Here is a 22146-nt window from a genome sequence, read left to right on the forward strand (position 1 = left end):
AATCCTGGCACAAACCAGGGACCCGGGAGCCCTGTAAGTGTAGGAAAGTCTTGAGTGTTGGTTGCTTCATCTGGAAAGTGGGGGCATAGTAGTGATGGCAATAACGCTACTCTTGCGATGGTTATTTGAGCATCAAATAAGGTCAAGAATGCAAGAGCAGTTTGAAGACCCTACCACAGATTTCTCTTTGTTAGGACAGGACAAGCGAAACTTGGAAAGTAGAGGGCCTAGCTGTGAACCCTGCTGGGAATGCCAGTGAGACATTTCTTTCTTCATTTGTTCTTTTGTGAGCTCGTTTATTCATTCAATGAGCATTCACATGGTGCCCTCTCATATAGGAAGATGCTGAGGTTACAGTGATTAATAAGATACTGCTCAGGTCCTCATGAAACTCACAGAAGTGACAGACATATGGACACATAATAAACGTACGTACATTGTAGAGAAACAGTTCTCCAGCCCCTGCCTCAGATAGATACAAGTGCAGGGAAAGGTGTTCTGGGCAGAAGGAACAGCAAAGACAAAGGCATGGAGTGTATGAAATACTATGGAGTATGCATCACGCGGTCTTGGAGTTGTGTCTTGACAACGTCCCCAGGGAGCTGCCAGTTTTCCTAGGCTAGAACATTCTCAGGGCAGAGAGGGTCAGGGGGTTGGGTGAGAGTTGTTGTAACAGCGCCTACTGTCGAATATCCTAACGCTGGCCTCACCGCAGTTGATGTTATGAAAGGCTGGTCTGATCTCTGTCAGCTTTCTGTTTGACACACAGAAAGTTCCAAGTGGGTTATTCGTATTTATCACCCTCCACCAGCACTTCTCCAGCAAAATGTAATCGGTTGTAATTTGGGGTGATTGCTAATGGTTTGTTTTTTCCCTTTGTTCATACCTGGACACCAGTGGAGGGAGTATCTAGAAGTCATTTGCAAGTCTCCTCTGGGCCTTTCACATCAGGTCCTGACGGCCTCCCAGGCTGGTCCCTTCTGGGGTCTGCAGGCTTTAGGGAGGAGACCCAGGAGGGCCCACTCGGTTCTCTCCGGGCGGCGGGACCAGGGCCACTCATTGGCCTCCATTCTGCTTCATGGCCTCTCTTCTAAGCAGAGATCCTGTAACTACTCTTTATGCTTGTTTTCTTTCAGTCTTTTAATGTTTTTCTATGCTTTGAATTTTTTTATAAGAAAAAAATAGGATTCATTTTAGAATAATTTTTTTTTATGAAGGCATTGTAAGAGATTCTGAATAGAAGGGCTTGAAGATGGGTAGAAAAATGTACTTGGTATTTTTAAGTTCTGTGGTCTTATTTCTGGTTATAAAAGCCGCAGAAGCAAATGAGAAAACAAACACACACAAACACCCTGAACCTTATCCTCAGCACTGAAAAGCAACCACTGTCAACATCGTGGCATTTTTCCTTACAGTCATTTTCCCTTTTTCTTATAGGCAGGTATGATTTTACTGTCTGCACAATGTTTTATCCTGCTTTTTAAATTTCTTTTTAAATTCTGTGACATAAGCGTTCCCCCCCTTCTGTCATTAAAAATGCTCATGAGCAGACATTGTAAACAGTTGCATCAAATGGTTATAACCATAGTGGACCAACCATTCATTCCCCATAGATACTGAGGCTGCGTTCATTTTTGTCCCCCGATGAGGAACGCCGCTTAGAGCATCTTGGTATGTATATCTTTCCACCTGGGTGAGAACAGTAGCAATTCACGGATGCATTTGTCTTCAGGACAAGTGGGTAAGTTCTTGAGGCCTCTTCTTTTTAGGGCGCTTCTCTGCCTCGTTCTGTCCGTCACCAGCCGAGACCGCTGCTCCTGGGTTGGGCTCCAAAAATGAGCATCCATTTATCGGATGGATGATTCTTTTTCTTTTTTTCCTCCCACAGCCTCACCCACAGTGTTCCTAATTAACTAACATTAATTAACTAACATTCCCCATTACTAAAATGTATATCTGGGGGCAAAAATAGACCCCCTAATTTTTACAGTTTAAAGCTATCGGGGATAGTTTTAGATTCTCTAGTATTTTAAAAATTCCTGCGTCTGGCCACCCAATTGTGTAGCGTTGGCTGTCTCCGTTCGCTTTTGAGTCGTAGTTAAGGTCTGAATTCAATTCCTCAGTCTACCTGCCTCTTATAGCTGAGAGACCTCGGACAAGTTAGTATAGCTCTCTATGGCTCGATTTACTCATTTGTACTGTGGGATTGTCAGAGGAACCCCTGAACTAGACCCCTGTGAGAATTTAATGACCTCTAATACATGTCAAATGCAGAACATGTTTTAGTGTCATTATTCTCTAGAGCAGGGGTGTCCAAACTTTTTTCAACGTTTTTTACCAAGGACCATATGCGGTAAAATACACAAACACCCGGGCCACCCACTCGAGGTGAAGTACGTATTGCCTCACCTGGTTTATTTAAGTAAACTAAATATGTTTTCGGAATTTGCTGCGGGACAATTAACAATGGACCATGGGCCGCAGTTGGCCCGCGGGCCGCAGTGTGGACACCCCTGCTGTAGACGTTTTGACCCTGGATCTGTACAGAGGAGCATGCAAGTCAGTTCTCAGATGCTAGATTTTCGTGACAGAATGGCACCATGGAGTGCCCGACCTGGGAGGACTGGCTGAGATGGAGTCGATCCCCTTGTTTCATTGATGGGGAAACTGAGGCCCATAGAGGCAAAGGGACTTGACCACAATCACTCGGATGGATATAAGATACGGTACCACCGTGGTGTCCTGTGTTCAGGCAGCAGGAAGGGCTGATGGCTTCAGAGTCCAAGTGGAGCCCTTCTGCCAAGCCTGCTGGGTGCAGCCTTTGATGTCCAGACCTTGGGCAGGCTCAGTGTGGGGGGGCAGCTGATGTCCAGATCCCACGCATTGCCTGTTGAGCCTCTAAATCAATCCCAGAGCAGCTGGGAAGCTTGTGGAATATTAGAAACACCACGCACGCATCGATTCTCTCCTGTGCTGTGCCGGTGATCCCACCCCCTTACCTCCAACATGCGCACAAACCTCTTGAGCCAATCGGAAATTCATACATTCTCCCCTGGCACCAGAGCTGAAGGCGCCTGCCAACCTGTGGGTTTCTTTTCCGTGTGGCTTACCATCTGGAGTGGCCACCTGGCCTCCTTGTGGGGTGTGTGTGTGTGTCTGTGAGAGACAGAGAGACAGAAAGAAAGAGAGAGACAGAGAGAGGACATTTGCACGTGTACGTACGCACACACTCGGGCACCCATTCCCAGGGCCAGGGTACTGTGTCCCCTCTCCGTGCTTGAACAGCTGAATGCACAAGAGCAGGAGATCAGAAGACAGTGCCCAGAAGTCATCCTGGCAGTATGAATGAATAATTCATGTTGTAATCCTGATTTCCAGGGCTTCCCAAAATAGCTGTTTTAATTGCTTATTTGTCTCACTGCTGACTTCAATTCAGCTGCCTCCACTGTGGTCCCTAGTGTTGACTTGCAGGTAGGGTTTCCCTTGAGGGAACAACAGTCTATTTTCTTCTTTGAAAAGAAATGATGGGGGGGAAATAACCCTTAAAGAAAGTCATACTTTTCAGGGATGAAAACCATTTTCTTTTCAAAGCCTGTGCAGAGCTCCTTTGTAATCAGTTCCTATAAAGCCTCTGTGGTCTTGGAGAATAAAGAAATAGATGGGCAGACAAGGCGAGCTTCCGGGCTATGTCAGTCTGCCCCTTGTGATGCCACCAGCAAACCCTTGGGCGTCTGCAGGTTTTCAGAGCCTCAGACAGGCCAGGCTTGTGCTTCCCTAGATATGCCAGCTATGGCATCTAGGAAAGGTATCAGAATGGCCCCCTGTCTGAGCGGACAACCTGGGGGAATGCCCTGCCTCTGCTGCCCTTAGAATAGGAGGGGGGCTGTCCCCTGGGGCTCTGGCAGGATGCATCTAGTGTGAAGTGCATGGCTCGGCTTCCAAAGGGCTTCTTCCAGTTGTCTAGTGGAAGGACCTGGAAAAGGGGGGTGGTTGGAAGCCAGGCATTTGGAGCCCCTTACGTGTGCGTACAGGGCCAGTGAGAGGTAGAGATACAGAGTTAGGAGGGCCTGGGCAGATGAAAGCCCTGTGGGTTACAGTGACATGTCAGCTGTCATTGATAGCGAAGGAGCAGGAGAGGATTTCTTGAACGCAGGTTGGATAGCATTTATTTTTTAGGTCCCTGCAGTTAGGAGGTAGGGATGCTACACCAGTGGGTCCTGAGTGTGGTGGTAGGACCAGCAGCGTCAGCAGCGCCTGCGTGCTTGTTGGAAATGCAAATTCTCAGCCCAGCCCAGCATCAGAAACCTATTGAATCAAAAACCGTGGGTGGGTTGCAGCCACCTGCACGTTACCAAGCCCTTAGGAGGTTCTGACACAGCTCAGGGTTGCAAACCATTGAGCAGACGGCAGGAGGTATTTTCAGGGAATAAGTGAGAGGCAAGAGGAAGAGGGGTTTCAGGAAACCTGGATACCCAGGAGGATCCACTCCTCTGTTGCCACATGACCTTGGACAAGTCCTTAGGACACGGTCTTGGAAACTCAGGACTGAACAGTCCCCTGGCAATCACTGTGTCATCTTCTCATGGTGGGGATGGCAAATAGCAGCCTGGGGTGGAAAGGGGCTTGGCCACACTCAATGGCAGAGCTCATTTACCTGTCAAGTAGCTGAGTACTCCTGGATGTATCAGCCTCCCACTCTACCCCCCAGTTTCCACATCTGTAAAACGGAGCTAATAGTAGTATTTACAAGATTATTTTAAACAAGTTAATATCATATTGCACTGAACATGGGGTTTCCCTATATTTTTTTCCGTACAACTTTATTGAGGAATTAATTATTGAAATGCTAAATTGTATATATTTAAAGAGTGCAATTTGATGAGTTTTGACATGCATACGTGTGTGTATATATATTATGTATCTGTGAATCCATCTTCATAATCAATGTAACAGACATTCCCATCAGCCCCAAAATGTCTTTTATGCCCCTTTGTAATCCTTCACTCCCTCTTCCCTCATCCCTAGGCAACCACTGGTCTGCTTTCTGCCCCTATAGGTTAGTTTATATTTTCTAGATTTTTATATCAATAGAATCATGCAGTATAGTCTTGTTTTTCCTGGACTTCTTATGCCCAATAGAATGCTTCTGAGATTCATCGATGTCGTTGCATATATTAATAGTTTGTTACTTTTTGTTGCTGAGTAGCACGTATTCTATGGTATGGATGTATGGTCGTGCACCGGCCACATAACACTTCATCAGCGACAGACCACATAACATGGTGGTGGCCCCATAAGATTATAACGGAGCTGAAAAATTCCTCTCGCCTAGTGACAGTGTGGCTGTCCTAATGTCGCAGCGCAACACATTACTCACGCTGGTGGGGATGCTGGTGTAAACAAACCTACTGCACCGCCGGTCGTAGAAACGCGTAGCGCGTACAATTACGTACCGTGCATAATACTTGGTAATGGTAACAAACGACTGTTACTGGTTTATGTGTTTACTATTTATTATTTTAGAGTGTACTCTTTCTATGGAAAAAAATGTTTGCTGTAACCCTGTCATGTGAAGCTGGCAGCAGCCTCACACATCTCGTGTTTTTTGGGGAGGCTCTTGGTTGCATCATTTTCCCTTGTGCTTGAGTGAATCTCGTGTTGTTTTGGGTACGTAGCGTGTTGTACAGGCTTGTCACCTAGGAGCAGGAGGCTGTCCTATAGCCTAGGGGTGCAGCAGGCTGTACCCTCTAGGTGTGTGTCCGTGACTCTATGATGTTCGCATGGCGACGAAATCACGTTAACAGTGTATTTCTCAGACTCTGTCCCCTTTGGTAAGCGGCACGTGACTGCACTACATTTGTCTATCCATTCACCTATTAATGGACATTTGGGTTGTTTCCAGCTCGGGGTCATTACAATCAGCAGAACACTGATTTTAAGAAGCACCACTATTTTATGTGCCCCTGAGAAAGGAAAAATGCTGGCAACTAAATTATGACCCAATTTTTAAAAAATTAAGTAGACTGTTGATTTCATACTTGTTGAAATAAATCTTTCACACTTCAATTTTTTTTTTTACTCACATATTGCTTTTATACATACAACAACAACAACAAGGAAATACATAAACAAAACAAAGCTCCCGTGTTCCTAAAACATCTCCCTATTCTGAATCCAATGCTTTGGAGTCGCAAACTATTACTGTCTGTGCTTTTCATATCGTCCTCAGTGTCCTCAGGGGAGTTGGTGATGTTGCCTCGTGATGAGGACCCACGGAGGAATTCAAAGGCTTTGATCTGGGCTCTGCAGCCAGAGGCAATTATGCAAAGTCAACCTACTCTTGCTTTGGGAATGTTGCTGAACGTGTCTGTTCACTGCCTCCTCCACTCTTCCCCACAACCATTCCACTCCTAGGGGTTAAAAGTGCCCCCCTGTTGTCTCTGGGATTTGGTCCCAAGCCCCTGACACCGCTGACATCTGTGCACACATAGGCAGTGACAGCTCCATCAGCCACAGCCTGGCTGACAATGTGGTGAGGGGCCCGCAGTGGTAACGCACGCCCCCATTGCAGAGATGTTAAAATGTATTTACAAGTCTGCTGCTCAGAAGTGTGGCACTAGAGTCTCTGTGAGGGACCCTGACCAGGGCTAGGTGCTTTGTAAACACTCAGTGAAAGGTAGTTTTTATTATTATTACAAGCAAGCATCCGTTTCCTTGTTGGTTAAATGAGGGTGGTTCTTATCCTCCTCACCGAAAAGTTGTGATGATAAAAGAAATGATTTGTTTTACGGAGAGCATATGGTCCAGTGCCTCATACTTAATTGGCCTGCAGTAAAAGATGTTTTGATGATTGTTTCTTTGCAACTTCACAATGCCCTGGATGGGCCAGGGGGCCGAACGGGCCAGACTGTGGACTTCTGAAGGCTGACGCTGCAAGGAACCCTTAGAGATGTTACATCTCAGCTTGTTCTGCACACGGAAAGCCCACAAAGGGTACGTGCCTTGGCCAAGGGCACAGCTAATGGCGGCAATGTCAGGATGCAAACCCTGATCGTACCACTCTCCTTCCAGTGCTCTGTCTAAACTCCTGTCCTGGAAGGGGCCCTGGGTCAGGCAGGCTCCCGGACAAGCCTTCACGGCCAATTCCATGTCTCGAAGGACCAGCAGCTCAGGCTGCATGGCTGGGGTGAAATCAAGAAAACAAGAGAAATCAAGAAACAGAGAAATGGCCAAATTCCAGGGAAGGGTGGGCTACGACTTCTGTTCTTAAAGCTGGAGGCTCCTGGACAGCCCCGCACCTAGGAAGACCCCGTGGGAACCCAGGTCATAGGAAAGGAAGGCGAAAGCTGGGCGTTGAGTGCCCTCTCTGCGTGCCTGCCCAAGGCTGTGTGCCAAGTGCAGTGTTGAGTCATGCCTGTGTACTAGTTCAGTGTATCCCTGGGAGAACCCTGCAAGGAAGATTTTCTTGGCGACTTTGTACCTCTGGGGGAAACTGAGGCTTAGAGCTGGGGAAGGAACGGGCCAAGCTTACGCAACCAAGAAGGATGGAACTGGGAGTCCCGTTTGCTTCTGTTGGCCCTTCTCTGGGGCACAGGACTCCCTTAGCCTATTTGGGAATGAGAATGAGGATGAGGCTGGGGTGGGGCTGGGTGAGGAGAAGCATGTTTACCTGCCCTCTGTTCTGCTGTGGTGCTGGGCTGTAGGAAACTACCCCTTCGTGAGGAAATGAGCCAAGTGGGGGGGTCCTCCCACCTCCCAACCGTTTCTCTCCATGAAAGGGAGCATAGTTTCATATGGGTTCTTGCCCAGTGATCATTTTCCTTCCAGTATAAGGGGGTTATGACTATTCTATGACCCCAAAAGTACTATCAGTAGCTATTTCTTGAAGGCTGTTCAGACACCTGCTGCATTTCAAATGGATCCTAACTCGGCACCAGGATGAGTTGCTCTCTTGCTGTTGTGAGTGTGAGGTAGGCCTGGGGCTGTGCCCACGTTTTAGTCTCAGCCCTGCCACTGTCCTTGGGTGGCTCTGGGCAAGTCTTTCTGTGCCTCCGTTTTCTCACAGAGAGAAACAAAGCAGTTAGCTTCCAGATATCCCTGTCAATGTGAACACGCTTTAATACCCCTGCATTAGGGCCTCATTTAGATAACAATGGAAAGAATAATAGTGAATAACTCCCATTTACTGAGCATACACTGTGTACCCACATGTCGCTTCATGCGTTATCTCATTTTATCTTCACAGAACACTGTGGGCTGGGTCTGAACGGTTGCCTACCTGAAAGGGTTGTTACAAGGACCAAGTGAGTTAATATATGTAAGGTGCTTGGAACAGTCCCTGGCACATCGTGAGTGCTCAGTAAATGTATTCTTATTTTTCCTGTCTCGCAAATGCGAAAGCTGAGCCCCAGAATGGTTAAGTAGCTTATCCAAGGTCACACAGCTCAACTATGGCAGAGGCTGGGTTCAAACCCAGGGAGTCTGGCTCCAGAGTCCTGATGCATCTTGAGAAGACAAGTGGCAGGAGTGACCCGTGACAGAGCAGTAGGGACTGTGGGCCAGACACTGCCCACCCCCAGAAGCCATGCTGATTCCAGTTTCAAAACAGAGCACTGTAATAGACAAACATGTCTACGGTCTGAACTGGGCCCTGCAGTAGTCAGTTAGTTGGTCCATGATCTGGTTCTCAGAGTATAACCTTAAATCCCAGCGAATGACACCCAGAGAGGAACAGCAGAATGGATTCACTACTGAGTCAGTGAGCTGAAGGCACAGAGACATGGGGATGGCGGCCGAGGAAGGGGACAGGCCCAAGACTCAGGTGTGGGGTCCCAAAACCGAGTGAGGACAGAGTAAAGGCAAGATTGAGCAGAGAGAGAGGAGCCACTGGTTTGTGGGGACCCAGTTTGAAGAGGAGAAAGGGATGGGGGAGCAGTCTGGAACCCTCCCTCTAGCTCTCTCCCTCCTCCTCTCTTCCCCATACAAGAATTACGGGAGTGGGAGTGACGAGGTCAGGAAAGCTTCTGGATAAACCGGCCCAACCGAAGCAGAGAAGCAAGGAGATCTGGAGGTCAGAAAACCAGACTATTGAGAGGGGAGGGAAGGAGAAAACATTTTTAAGAGAAAGAACTTGAAATTTTCTTCAGAGAGCAAATTTTGAGCACCAGATCCACTCCCGCTGCCATTTCCTAACTTCTCTGGTTTAATTTCCAAAAAGAGCGAACATGAGCATAAGCAGACAGTTCCCAGCCTCTCTAGGAAGGGAGCTGGGGGGAACAGCGTGCGGCTTACAGACTTGTATCCTGGGCAATTACTTTGCCTCGGTCTCCCCCCCCCCCCCCATGACAATAGGGTTATACAACCTAACTCATAAGAACAGCTCGTTTTAACCACAGAGTCACACTCTGTACAGATGAAGCACCTCACTAATGAAGAAGCAGAGTCAGACAGGGTAGGGTTTGTGCCCAAGGGGACAGAGCAGGTAAGTGACGTGCCTGCATTGGAAGGTGGTGGCTGACTCTAGAGCCTGTGAGTTTTGTTTTTTGTTTGTTTTCTTAAGATTTTATTGGGGAAGGGGAACAGGACTTTATTGGGAAACAGTGTGTATTTCCAGGACTTTATTGGGGAACAGTGTGTTTTTCCCAGGACCCATCAGCTCCAAGTCAAGTTGTTGTCCTTTCAGTCTTAGTTGTGGAGGGCGCAGCTCAGCTCCAAGTCCAGTGGCCGTTGTTCAGCCTTAGTTGCAGGGGGCGCAGCCCAACATTCCTTGTGGGAGTCGAACCATCAACCTTGTGGTTGAGAGGACGCACTCCAACTAATTGAACCATCTGGCCGCCCAGGAGCTCAGTGGCTGCTCAGTGCAGCTCATTGTCTTCATTCTAGTTGCGGAGGGCGCAGCTCACTGGCCCATGTGGGAATTGAACCCGCAACCCTGTTGCCCAGAGCTCACGCTCTAATCCAGCCACCCGTCCGCCCTAGAGCCTGTGACTTTTAACCATCACCCATCACCGGGCATCTGTTGGGATGAAGAATGATGGTGACGATGATGATGATGATGATAGCTGACATTTGAACCCCTAAAGATGAAAAGTGACACAATTCTCACAGTGCGTAGAACACAGAAGTCTCTCGACCGATCACGTTAACAACCCACAAATACCGAGGGCTTATGCCACGCCAGGCCCTGTGCTCAGCACTTTATGTGGGTTATCTCACTTAATCCCCACAACACCCTCAGGAGATCGCGACTTCTCAGTTTCACAGAGAAGGAACCTCCTCCTGACGAGGTTACGTAACACACCCATGGTTCCAAGAGGCAAGCATGTGTTTCAGCCCAGTTTCATTGATTCCTGAGCCGTTGTGGGGAGTATCCACCCCTTCTCTCTATTAACCGTGAAGCCAACCACCATCCTCTTCCTCTCCAGCCTCTTCCTCTCCAGCCTCCCCTGGCTGAACCCCGTTGCCTCTGTCCCTTTTTCTCCCGATTCTTTGCCCTTTCACATCTGTGTGGCTGCCCTAGCACCGTATTAGCTATCCCTGCGTTCTCTAATTGTCTGTGGGGCACAGCCTCAGATAGTGTAACTGCCATATACACTGTCACCAGATGTCATGGGGATGGGTCCCTGCCTGCTCTCAGTGGAAGCCGTCCTCCCTGGCTGGACCTTCTGCTGAGGACGGAAACAAGGTTGACTCGAACGTCTGAGCCCTTATCACGCCTGGCATGGGATGGAGACGTTGTATCCACATGATCTATGCCTGTTGCTTGGAGGACAGATGGAAATGACAGAAAAGAGGGAAGCGGAGGGTGAGGTGTGAGCTGCTCCAGGCCACCGCCTTCAGGTGGGCACAGGGGAGGTGCTCAGAGCCCTTACCGGGGACCCCAGGGCCCTACCAGCCCAGCTGCTGACTCTGCCTCTGCCTCATCGCTCGTATCATAAAGAGAGGCCATGTGTCTTTCTTTAACATCCCTCAAACTTGTCAGCACTGTCCCGCCCCAAAGCCTTTGTGCCAGCTGTTCCCTCTGCTTCCACCATCTGGCCTCCCCTCAGAGATCACCTCCCAGAGGCTGCCCTTTACCAGCCCACCCCCTTCACTTGTTCCTGCTGTATTTTTTTAAATGACCACGTTGATTGGCATCCTGGCTGGGGTGTCTCCCCACTAGCATGTAAGGGCAGGGCTCGTGTTGAGTAAATGAGCTTTGTCTCTGATCTGGGCGATCAGCCCTCCTAACAAAGTTGTGAGATGGTGATTTTTATTATCCCCACATTTGTTAAAGGAATGAATGAAGGTGTTTGAACCGAGCTGAATGAGAGGAAGGAAGGGGAACTTCCTTAGTGCACTTTCTTCCCGCCCACCCCAGATGCGAAAGGTGGAAGGGACTGCTTAGAAATGGTGCTGAGCCACAGCCTGGAGGTGAAGGAGTGTAATCAGGGCTTGTGAAATCTAAGCTATGGGAACTATGCGTGTGAAACACCCCGGGGAGGGAGGAGAACCAGCCTGTCCATTGTGCTGCGCAGGGAGGAGCGGTTCAGCTGAAAGTTTGGACAGTTCTTGGCATGGAGTCTGGGGGGCCCTTTAGAAAGTGGTCCCGCCCAGCTGGCCCAAGGAGAGAGCCGGGTCGGGGGCCAGCATCTTGCTAGAGGAGATAAAGAGGTTACTGTGGGAAGCGTTGGGATTGCTCGGGAAGCACCAGGAACTTGAAAGATATGTTATGTGTTCTTCAGTCCCCAGAGAATCACCACCCAGCGTTAGACTTGGCAAAAGCCTTTCCGCTCCTTCTCTGAGCTGCCTTCTTAGAAAAGACACACTGTCTGAATACTGAATGCCGGGCGGCCGTGGAAGTGTGCTCCCAGACCCTCTCCCACAGCCCACAGGAAAGCAACGTGGAGCTGGGAGGCGGGACAAGTGTGCCTGTGCTCAGGGATCTGCCAGAACCTACCTGTCTCCAAGGTGACACATCCGGGCCCATTTTCCAGGAGGGTCTATTGTGAAACATTCTGGAATGTTTGTATTCCTTCAGAGATTTGTAATTAAGAAGAGGCAAAACTAGTTCTTGCTTGGCACCTTTCCACCCCTGTCCTCCCTCCCTCTCGCCCTTCCAGCATTTGGGTCATTTGATTTCACATCAGGGTTTTCAGCAGCCCAGGGTGTGGAGGCTGAGGGCTGGGACTGGATTGGGGCAAACCGCTTCATGGGAGGGTAGGGGCTGAGAGTTCCAGGCGGGGACCCCAAGTCCTGGCCACATCTGAAAGCGGACATCTCTTCCCAGCTCACATTCTTGGCACCTGCCCAAGGGGAAACGTTGCAGACCAGAGAAGCACCCACAGTTTCCCGGGAGGACTGGTTTAAACACTTCCTCTCTCTGGCAGGAAGACGACCATGTGTATATACGTGTGTGTGTGTGTGTGTGTGTGTTTAAATCCTTCTGCAGCTCAAAACACTTCTCTTCATCCTGATTCTCTGAATGACACGTCTCTGCACACTGAATAATTCATCTCCCTCTTGGCATTTCTTCCAGAGAGATGCTTGCTGTCCAGATTTTTTGTAAGTTGTATAGTCTTCTAATAGAAGCATTCTCTTTCCCATGGAAGAGCTCTAGGAGTCAGGATATCAGCCCTCTGCTCCCGCCCATGTCACTTCAAAGGGAACCCTGCATATCGAACCACCGCCTTCCTTTCTCCTCGCCCTCTCCCCACCTGGGTGCTCTTTACTCTTCTTCATCCCTGTTAGGCACTGTTCCGAATTCCTGCCGGTGGGAATCAGCATGTCAGCAGCCTCCCCGCCCCCTCCCCACCATCCACGGGCCAGTCACATTACGGGTTCTTGTAGCTAACATTTATTTCAGTCCTGACTTCTCGGTGTCTAAGACTGGAGCAATCTGCGGAGTTCATAGTTTTCTGGAAAAGTGATGCATTTGGTGTTTCAGTCCTGCCTCCCCCATCCCCATCTTCATACACAGAGAGCGCAGTGAATCACTTGGGTTAATGACTTTGAAATGTTTAATTGCCTCTTCATTAAGCAGCTGTGGGTTTTCCAAGTGTACTGAACGTCTTTGTAGGGAGGGATGTACGCGTATAACTAAAGGTACAAATACGCCGGAGCTCCAGTGCCTTTTGCCTGCGTCGGACTTCCCTCTGGTCCAGCTGGGTCATCTGTGTCTCTGACTTAGCTTACTCTGTGTTCCAGATTGTTCTCAGACTCTCATGGTCTCATGGTCTCATTCATTTTTGTTAGCAAAGCTCAGGTTTGGGAATCAGGCCGTGGGGCTTCATATTATATTCTGGGGTTTACTAACTGCGTGATGCTGATCTTTTCTTGTTGGTAAAATGGAGTAAGGGTGCCTGGTACCCAGAGAGGGAATGTGATGTGTGTAACGCGCTTTCTAGGCCTAGATTTAGCCATTGTTAAATATTTTAGTAACAATTAATACAAGTAGTATATGAACACTATGGAGAAATTAGTAAAAAAAAGAAAAAAGGAAAAAATTTAAATCAACGTCGAAATCCCTGTACCGAAATAACCTTTTAATGTGTATCTTTCCAGTTTCTCTTCTACACACAGACACACACACACTCACACACACACTTTAAGGCAAACTACACATAGCAGCATCCTGTAGATGTTCTTTTAACAATGTTTTTCTCATAGTAGGTTGAGAACATCCTTCCATGATAGCAGACTATAGAACACATTGTTACATATAATATAGAATACTTTGTTATTTTTTGTTCCTACGTAACATTGTTGTATTCTCCCATTCCACAAATATTTATTGAGCACCAATTATGAGGGACGTAGGATTCTGTTGCTCAGATGCTCCCTGGATGAAATCATGTCATTAATCTCCAGGGAGGAATTTTGAAAGGTGATGCGCCTTATACCAGAAGATTCAGGGGAGCTGTTGGGAAGGGACACATCTTCTCGGTTTCCTGGGTTGCAACTTGTATGTATCATAAGATTTCTCTCTCCACAGCCAGGCTGGCAGGCAGGGTTTTCAGGGCAGCGTGCAGGGAGAGAAAGGAGCCAGCAAGAGAAGTCTTGAATGTGTTCGGCCTGAGCTTTCCTGTTTCCTCAGATGTACCTGTCTTCATTAATAGGCTAACTCACCGTGGAGGGGAATGCCTATGTGTGCTTTTTCTTCAGAGACCCTTTCAAAGATTTGTTGGGTAAAATGATGTTGGATGAGATTGGGCTCTTGGTCCCTGGTCTTCATTCTCCATAAGGAAGACGGAGCAAACACAGAGAGAAGCTGGAGGAGGGGGAGGTACTCTGCGATGGGGCCTTTTGTTTCTGAAATCTGGGTGGAGCATGGGGTGGTGGTGGGGTGGGCTGAAGACAGCTCTGCAAACACTTTATCCAGACTGGCACAGACACTCCTGAACGAAGCGCATTCTCAGCTGAGGAAAGTTCCCTCCACGTGTGTATCTTCTCCATCTTTTCCTCCTTTTACTCCAAGGCAGTGGCTTGTGATGTATTTTCCTTGGGGCTGGGGAGATGCATTGACGATGTCAACTTTTAAGAGAACCTGTTGGCTCACAGCAGGGGCTCTGGAGACACTGCCTTCTTTGACATCCCATCTTCGTCATTGACGTTGAGAATGTTATTCAGTCTTTCTTAGCCTCAGTTTCCCTTCTGGGACACAGAACATAACAACTAATGTTTTCTGAGCACACCAGGATCTGTGCTAAATGTTCTTGCACACATGAGCTTATTTAAGCTAACCAATGACCTGGAGAATTATTATTATCCCCACTTTTCAGATAAAAATTCTGGGGCTCAGAGAGGTTAAGTAAGTTGTCAGACTCACACAGCTAATACAAGTGATGCTTATTGAACACTTATTAGCCAGTGCGTAGCCTGGTGCATATCGTACATACCTCTGGCTTCATCCTTATTGTCTCCTACAGTATAGCTATAAATTACTAATAGAAACTTTTGAGCTATCCATTCAATAGATATTTTTTGCAGCCTACCAGACTCTGGATATACAGTGGTCGTGAACACACCAGATTTCTTTACCTGGACTCTTAAGGTGTTGCTGTTTTCCCATGTATTTTGCTTTAAGTTTGATTTGGAGTGAGTTTAAGAAGGAAGGAAATTGCACAGGATGAGAGAGAGTCGGTTTCTGTGGCCTGGAGGGAAGCTCTCGATGAGGAATCCCAGACGCCAACCGAGGCACCTTTCTTCCTGTCCTGTTGAGCTTCAGTTTGCCAGTCTGTAGAAAGAGTGGCGACTCCGAAGCTGAGCCTCTGGGCTTCCGAAATTGGGAGGGGGTGGGAGCAGACAGGAGAGGGAGAAGATCCGAATGTGTATTTTAGGCAGAGGCAGTAAGTGGGAGAAACCAAAGGAACTGTCTGGAGGGGCCCCTCGGTCTGACTTTTGTATGTCTCGATTCCTGGCTCCCTGCACCCTGGCTGAAATACTTGACCAGTGGTCTGTGGTGTTTTCCAAGCTTGACAAGCCTTTGTTCATTTAGCTGGGTGATTTCTTTGTCTGACTGGGTGCTTACTGCCACTCCCCGCAAAATGGGGACATAGAGGGTGGTTATTGCCAAAAGATCAGTTTGGCCTGGCTTGTCTAGGGAAGGCCACCAGTGGGCACAGGCATTACGGAACTAGCTCAGGAGGCAAATAAATACTGCTTTTGGCCAAACTCACAGGGATGGAACATCTGCTATTCTAGATGCTGCTACTGCAGCTTTGCAGAGGGGAAGCGGGCTTGGCACACATGGGCCAGGGCCAGGAGGAAGACTGGGCATGGGGTGGGTACTTGAGTTGCGGGTGGAGAAGCCAGAGAGGGCTGGAGTCCCAGCCTAGAAGCCGGACTTGACCTGCGAGCCCTTTCCTGCAAAGCCCTCTGTTAGAGATGCAGAAACAGAAGCCCAGAGGAGGAAGGTGACCTGCTCAAATTACTTTTCGTTAGTGGCAAAGCTGGGGCGGGAACGCAGATTCCCTCGCCTCCTTCCATGTGTTCACCTTCCCGGGACAGCAGGGCAGATCTGGTGGCAGCACAGTGTCTGGATCTGTTGGGCTAGCCCTGAAGAGCAGGAAAGCCAAGAGAAGCAGCGAGTTGCAGGGGCGTGGGGGCTGTCGGCTGATGCGCTCTGTTTCTCCTCTCCCTGCCAGGTACACCAAACCGCTCACCTTTGCCGACTGCATCAGCAATGAGCTGCCGCTGGGATGGGAAGAGGCGTATGACCCACAGGTTGGAGATTACTTCATAGACCACAACACCAGTAAGTTCCTGGCCATCCTCCCTTCCCCATCCCTTTTCCCCGTTCCCCTCCCTCCACGCTCACCCCCAAGTCTGAAAGAGCTACCAGCGGAGGTTCTTGAAGCCAGATTGCGTTTTGTGTTATTAGTTCTATAGAGATGTCAGTGTTGAGATAGCTAGATAATGTATGTTCGTATAAAATAGCAGTTTAGAAGAGGTTTAAATAGAATCCGAAACTCCACCTCTTGCAACCCATCTCCCCAATTTTACAGAGCCAGAGCCCTGCTAACAATTTCTTATGTATCATTCCAGAAATTTCCCAAACGTGTGTGTTTATGTGTGTGCGTGCATGTGTTCTTTTCTTTTCTCCATGCATCAATTCACGCGTGTAAGATTTTTTTTGCATTAAAGATAGAGGTGTCATTGTCATTGACAGATCATTTTGGAGCAGCCAGAGCCCCAGCAAGCTCCCAGCCGCGTGCACACATGTGTGTCCACAGTGGGTTGGTATGTGTGTCTCTACCCCACCCGTCCACCACCCTCACTTTGCATCTGCGATCCAAATATCCTGATCCAGAATGAAGATTCCTAGTGTCTTTCTCTTTGGGCCTGTGATGGAGGAATAGGTTGAGAAAGGGAGAAGCATGTTGTCTGGCAGGTGGAGGCAGCCAGGTTGTGGTCCCCCAGCCAGGGAGACTTGATGTGTATTTGGGCCTCATCCGTTATGTACCTTCTTGGCCAAGACCACTCCTGTCCTCTGAAATTTGCTGCCCCATTTGTTCGTGTGTACAGAGGAAAGAGGGTTTTTCTGTTTTTCTGTCTCCATTCTCAACTTTCTGAACAAGAGGATTTCCTTTATCCTTTCAGGCAGGAGGAGAATGGAATGAGACGAGACACGCCTGGCAAAGCCTGAGGCTCCAAATCCTAGCAGCCCATTCCCTGAGCATATACTCTGTGCCCTGTGCTGGGCGAGGCCCCTTGACAGGCCTCATGTCATTTAATCCTCTCAACTACCCTGAGGGGTGTCGGATGATGGTCCCCATCTAACAAATGGGACTTAGCGGTAGTAATTGACCGCTCCGTACGCAGCTAAAACACGGCAGAGCTGGGGTTTGAACCAGCCCTGAGATGCTTCTCCGTCCACTTCCCTGTCTGGGTTTCAGTAGCACCTGGCCATGCCTCTGTGTGCCCCTCATCACCCCGTAGTGTAACCACTTAGCTGTTGCTGCAATTGTTTCTGGAGTAGGAGAGTGTCCAATTCATCTCCCTAACCCCAGGCCTTTGCCTGGTAGGACACACAGTAGGTGTGCACTTGACCTCTGCTAGAAAGAAAAGGGCGTAAACGCATGAATGCGTGACTAAAATGGATGAATGAGCAGACTGTTGGCACCAAAGGGTAGAAGAGTTTCTGAGAGACAGCTAATGGCATTAATTGCATTGTTGGGGGTAGCAGAGCTTTTTATTAGCACTCATGATTGCGTACTGGGTAATGAGAAGTAAATATGCCTAATTGAGTGTGTTTGGGGAATGAGGTTAGTGCTGGGAGGGCTGCATGGTGTGCTGGGTTAAACACGGATGCACAGGAACCCTCATCAGTCCTTTCCTGCTTCTAATTGCTGAGCGCACCCCCCTCATTAAGGTCTGATGGTGAGAGCGGGGTTTGAAGGTGCTTCTGGGAGATGATGGAGAGATGGAAGGAAGGAAGGAGTAGCGGGCAGTAGCAGAGTTTATTCTTGAGGGGATGATGGCAGACATGGGGTGGGTATGTGGTGGGGAGTGAGTAAATGGGGGTCAGAATGGGAATAATTCTATCTGGTTATTTTACCAGCTCTTAGGCTACTGGTTTCCTTCTTGTTTGAAGGTGCCCTTGTTGCATGGAGGGTGCCCCCTGTGTAGATGGAACCAGTGATACAAATACGGCCTGAAGGTGACCATCGAGGCCCTCGCATTCAGAGCTGTGGACTCGGACCCGTCCTCTGTCTGTGTGTTTTGTGCACTGACTGAAATTGCACTCTTAAGAGTTATAGACGCAATAGAATTGAACAACAAATTAAATCCACCATCTAGCATTCATTCATTCAGCAAATGTTTATTGACACGTGTTCCAGGCACTGTTCTGGGAGCTTGGGATACATGAGAGGGAAATGATCCTTGCTCTTAGAGAGCTTTCGTTTTGGCAAATGAGAAAATAAACAGAATAAATAAGCAGATTGTGCAGTGTGTTAGAAAATTATCAGTATTATGGGAAAAATTGAAAGCAGTGTGTGAGGCCGGGGTGTGCTGGGATGGGTTTGGGGGGCCGGGGGAGGGCAGGGGAAGGACTTGTTGAGAAAAGGCCGTGTGAGCTAAGACTTGAAGGAGGTGAGGGAGCGTTTCAAGTAGAGGACAGACAGAGCAAAACACTAAGGTGTGATCACATTCAGCTTGCTCTGGGGATGGCAAGGGGGCAGGTGTGCAGACAGCGGAGTGAGTGAGGAAGCAGGGGGAAGGACAGCAGCCAGAGGACAGCAGTACGTAGGTGGGCGGTGTTCTGCCTTAAGGGTTCTTCTGGCTTCGGCTCCATGTCAGGTGGGAGCCGTTGGAGAGTTTCAAGCTGCGAGTGGCATGTGCTCCTGGTTTTGAATACCAGTACTCAAAAGGCCTTTGGGCTAAGCAAAACCTATCTGCAGGCTGGATGTACCGTGTGGCCCTGATTATACAATTTCTGGTGTGTCAGTCATGCCTGACTCCACCCACCAAGAGGGAAATGACTGAGGAGTTGACAGTCTTGGGCATTGATGCTTTGACCTCTTCTACGTCTGCTCAGCTTCTGGCTAGCCTCTTTTCTTTAATGTCTGTCTGTCTTCTGACTCTCCCCCCCCCCCAAATTTTCACTGCACATATTTATTGTACATAAAATTTAAAAAATTAAAATGAAGAATCAAGACAGTGACTATTGATCATTTGCTAAGTTTCCGCTTAATCTTTTGGAGAACTGCATATTTATCTTGATAAATACAAAATTATGCAGTTTTGGACCCTGTACTTTCACTTTTATATCAGAAGCACCTTTCCAGTTTATTTATTTTCTTCAGACATTTTTAAAGACTGTCTTAGTGTATTATGTAAATATAACATACTTATTTGAGCACTTATTTCCTGTATGACCTTGAGCAAGCTACTTAACCTCTCTCTGTTTCAGTTTTCTCTTTTGTGTAATGGGGGTAGTAATAGAATCTCCTTTATAGGGTTCGTGAAAGAATTGAAGGAATAAATAGATATAAAGTAATTAGAATCGTACTTGGCATAGAATAAACATTATGAAGTGCTTGTTATTTATTTTCATTGGTATCGTTTTTATCATGGTTTTGTACCAATGCATCTTTGCCTGAATTGTTTATTAATTTTTATAATAAATTAGGGGAATTGTTGGTCAAAGGGTATGAACATTTTAAGGCTGTTACTGTGCATGTCAGATAGCCCTCTAGTTAGGGGGTTCTAGTTTACATTTCCAGTAGGGTATGGAGGTGCCTCTTTCTTCATATCCTCTGCAATGTTAGTTGTTTTACCTTACTCTTTGTCAAAACAGGTGCCCTTAAACATCTATAATGTCTTTGAGACTCTCTGTCCAGATTAGAACTCAAGTCTGGTCTTTCTCCTAGCGGTTTTCAGACAGATGGACTTTAGGTTTGGAAACCGATCCTGGTTTATGGGGTGTTGGTTTGCTTAATCGCAATGAATAGTCTCTGTTCTTTAATAGGTTAAGTTTAACCCATTCACATTGATTGTGGTTTTGTATTCGTTATGCTTTTTGTTTTCTGGTAGTGGATTCCATAGGCCCCCAACCAAACACACAGTTGTGAGGTGCTGACCTAGAGTCTCTGGGGTCTGTTCCAGAAACCACGCAGATCGAGGACCCCCGGGTACAATGGCGGCGGGAGCAGGAGCACATGCTGAAGGACTACCTGGTGGTGGCCCAGGAGGCCCTGAGCGCACAGAAGGAGATCTACCAGGTGAAGCAGCAGCGCCTGGAGCTCGCGCAGCAGGAGTATCAGCAGCTGCATGCCGTCTGGGAGCACAAGCTGGGCTCCCAGGTCAGCTGTGAGTACCGCCCCCCACCCTGCAGCACCCATCCCCCACCCCTGTCAGTGCCCATCCCCTGACCCCCCACCAGCACCCAGCCCCACCCCCCACCCCACTACAGGGAGAGGGGAATGGCTACCCTGAATCCTGCCTGTACTGCCTCTCAGTGCTTCTCTCATCTGCCTGTTTTCCTCCGTGTCCACTCCTGCGCAAACCATCTCTCCCTGCTCCTGCCCTGCAATGATTCATTTGCCGTTTTCATTCCATTTTTTGTTCATTCATCTGTAGTCACCTCAGAATGCCAGTCAAGTTACATTATCGCTTTGTTTCAAACCCTTCCGGGGCTGGGGGAAGTGGGGTGTGGAGAGTTCATGTTTAATGGGTATGGATTTTCAGGTTGGGAAGATGAAAAAGTTCTGGAGACAGATGGTGGTGATGTTTGCACAACCATAGGAATGCACGTAATGTCCCTGAACTGTACACTTAAAAATGGTGAAAGTGGTCAATTTTATGTTGCATATGTGTTACCACAATGTAAAAGCACGTCTTCAGTGGCTTCCCATTGCCCTCTCTGTGGCCTCCGCAGCCCTAGGTGGTCAGGCCTCTGCCGGCCACTTCCAGCCCATCTCGTGCTCTCATCCATTAATCTCCAGATGCACGGAGGCCACCCCTCCTCCACTTCTGCTTCCCTAGCCTGCCCTGCACCTTTGCACCTCAGCACTTCTGCACGCTGCTCGTTCTTTCTCATCCTTCCAGTCTTATCCTTCAGGCTGTGTCCTCTGAGAGTCCTACTTGTGACAACTCTATCAGCAGACCCCCCGCGCCCCAAAGTTATCCTCTGTAATGGCTCTGTGTGTATTTTCTTCATAGCACGTATCACAGGACATCTGCTTAGCTGCCTGTCGGTATTTCCTCCACTAGAAGAGAAGCTATAAGGCCAGGGCCTCTTTGTGGTCCCTGCTCCCTGCAGGGGGGCAGCAGGCATGTCAGAGCCCACCCCCCCACCCCCCGTCGTTCACTCCCACTGCATGGCCACACCAGAATGGTGGCTGTCACAGAGCCCGCTAACCTCTTCCAACGTGACTTTGTTTAAATCTTTGACCCCTGTTTCTAATACCCAAGCCTCTCCTGTGGTTGATGAGTGCTTACTACATGATGGGCTTTCTGCGAAGGTCGGAATTTGCTATTTCAGTTCATCCTTGTACCGACTCTAGGCAAGTACAATTAAACGTCTTCTCACACATAAGGAAACCGAGATTTAAAGGGGATCGATAACGTGCCTGGGGTCTTACAGCTGGTGAGAGGCAATAAGTTCCAAACCCATTCCGTCTGTCTCCCCAACATTTTCAGTGTGTGCCAAGGAGCCAGCATTAGGCCATAGTGTCAGGGAGGCCGTGGCTTGGCTGGGTCACCAGACACCCCTCCTCCTTATGAAGCCCTCACTTTGAGAAGTTTGGTCTGCCAGGGGCAAGTTTGGACAAAACTTACCAGGTCACTCACTGTCCCAGCCCTGCCCTTTTCCTGAGCAACTCAAGAAAAATCCCAGGATTTCAGATTATGGAAACGAATTCTGTTATACTCATTAGCTATTTCTGGGTCAAATTATGTCCTGGAAACTGTCGTGAGGGTTTTAGCTCTTAATCTGTCTTGGCTCAGGCTGCCATGACAAAAATACTACATAGACTGGGTGGTTTAAGTGACAGAAATGTATCTTCCCACAGTTCTGGAGGCTGGCAGTCCAAGATCAGGGAGCCAGCATGGTCTGGTTCTGGTGAGAGCCCTCTTCCTGGCTGCCAGACGGCCACCTCTCACTGTGTCTTCCCATGGCAGAGAGAGAGACAGCATGCTGTCCGTTGTGTCACTTCTTATAAG

General features: G+C 48.4%; 1 protein-coding gene across 1 annotated transcript in view; it reads left to right on the forward strand.

Annotated features, from left to right (window-relative positions):
• The window catches only part of WWC1 (WW and C2 domain containing 1), a 124502-nt gene that overhangs the window by 44126 nt on the left and 58230 nt on the right, over nucleotides 1–22146 (forward strand). Inside the window, exons 2-3 of the mRNA XM_074313878.1 lie at nucleotides 16125–16234; nucleotides 20089–20292. Coding sequence (XP_074169979.1) covers nucleotides 16125–16234; nucleotides 20089–20292 — 314 coding nt within the window. The remainder of the gene's footprint in view (nucleotides 1–16124; nucleotides 16235–20088; nucleotides 20293–22146) is intronic.

The sequence above is a fragment of the Rhinolophus sinicus genome, linkage group LG10, assembly GCF_036562045.2.
Source record: "Rhinolophus sinicus isolate RSC01 linkage group LG10, ASM3656204v1, whole genome shotgun sequence".
NCBI classification, from domain to species: domain Eukaryota; kingdom Metazoa; phylum Chordata; class Mammalia; order Chiroptera; family Rhinolophidae; genus Rhinolophus; species Rhinolophus sinicus.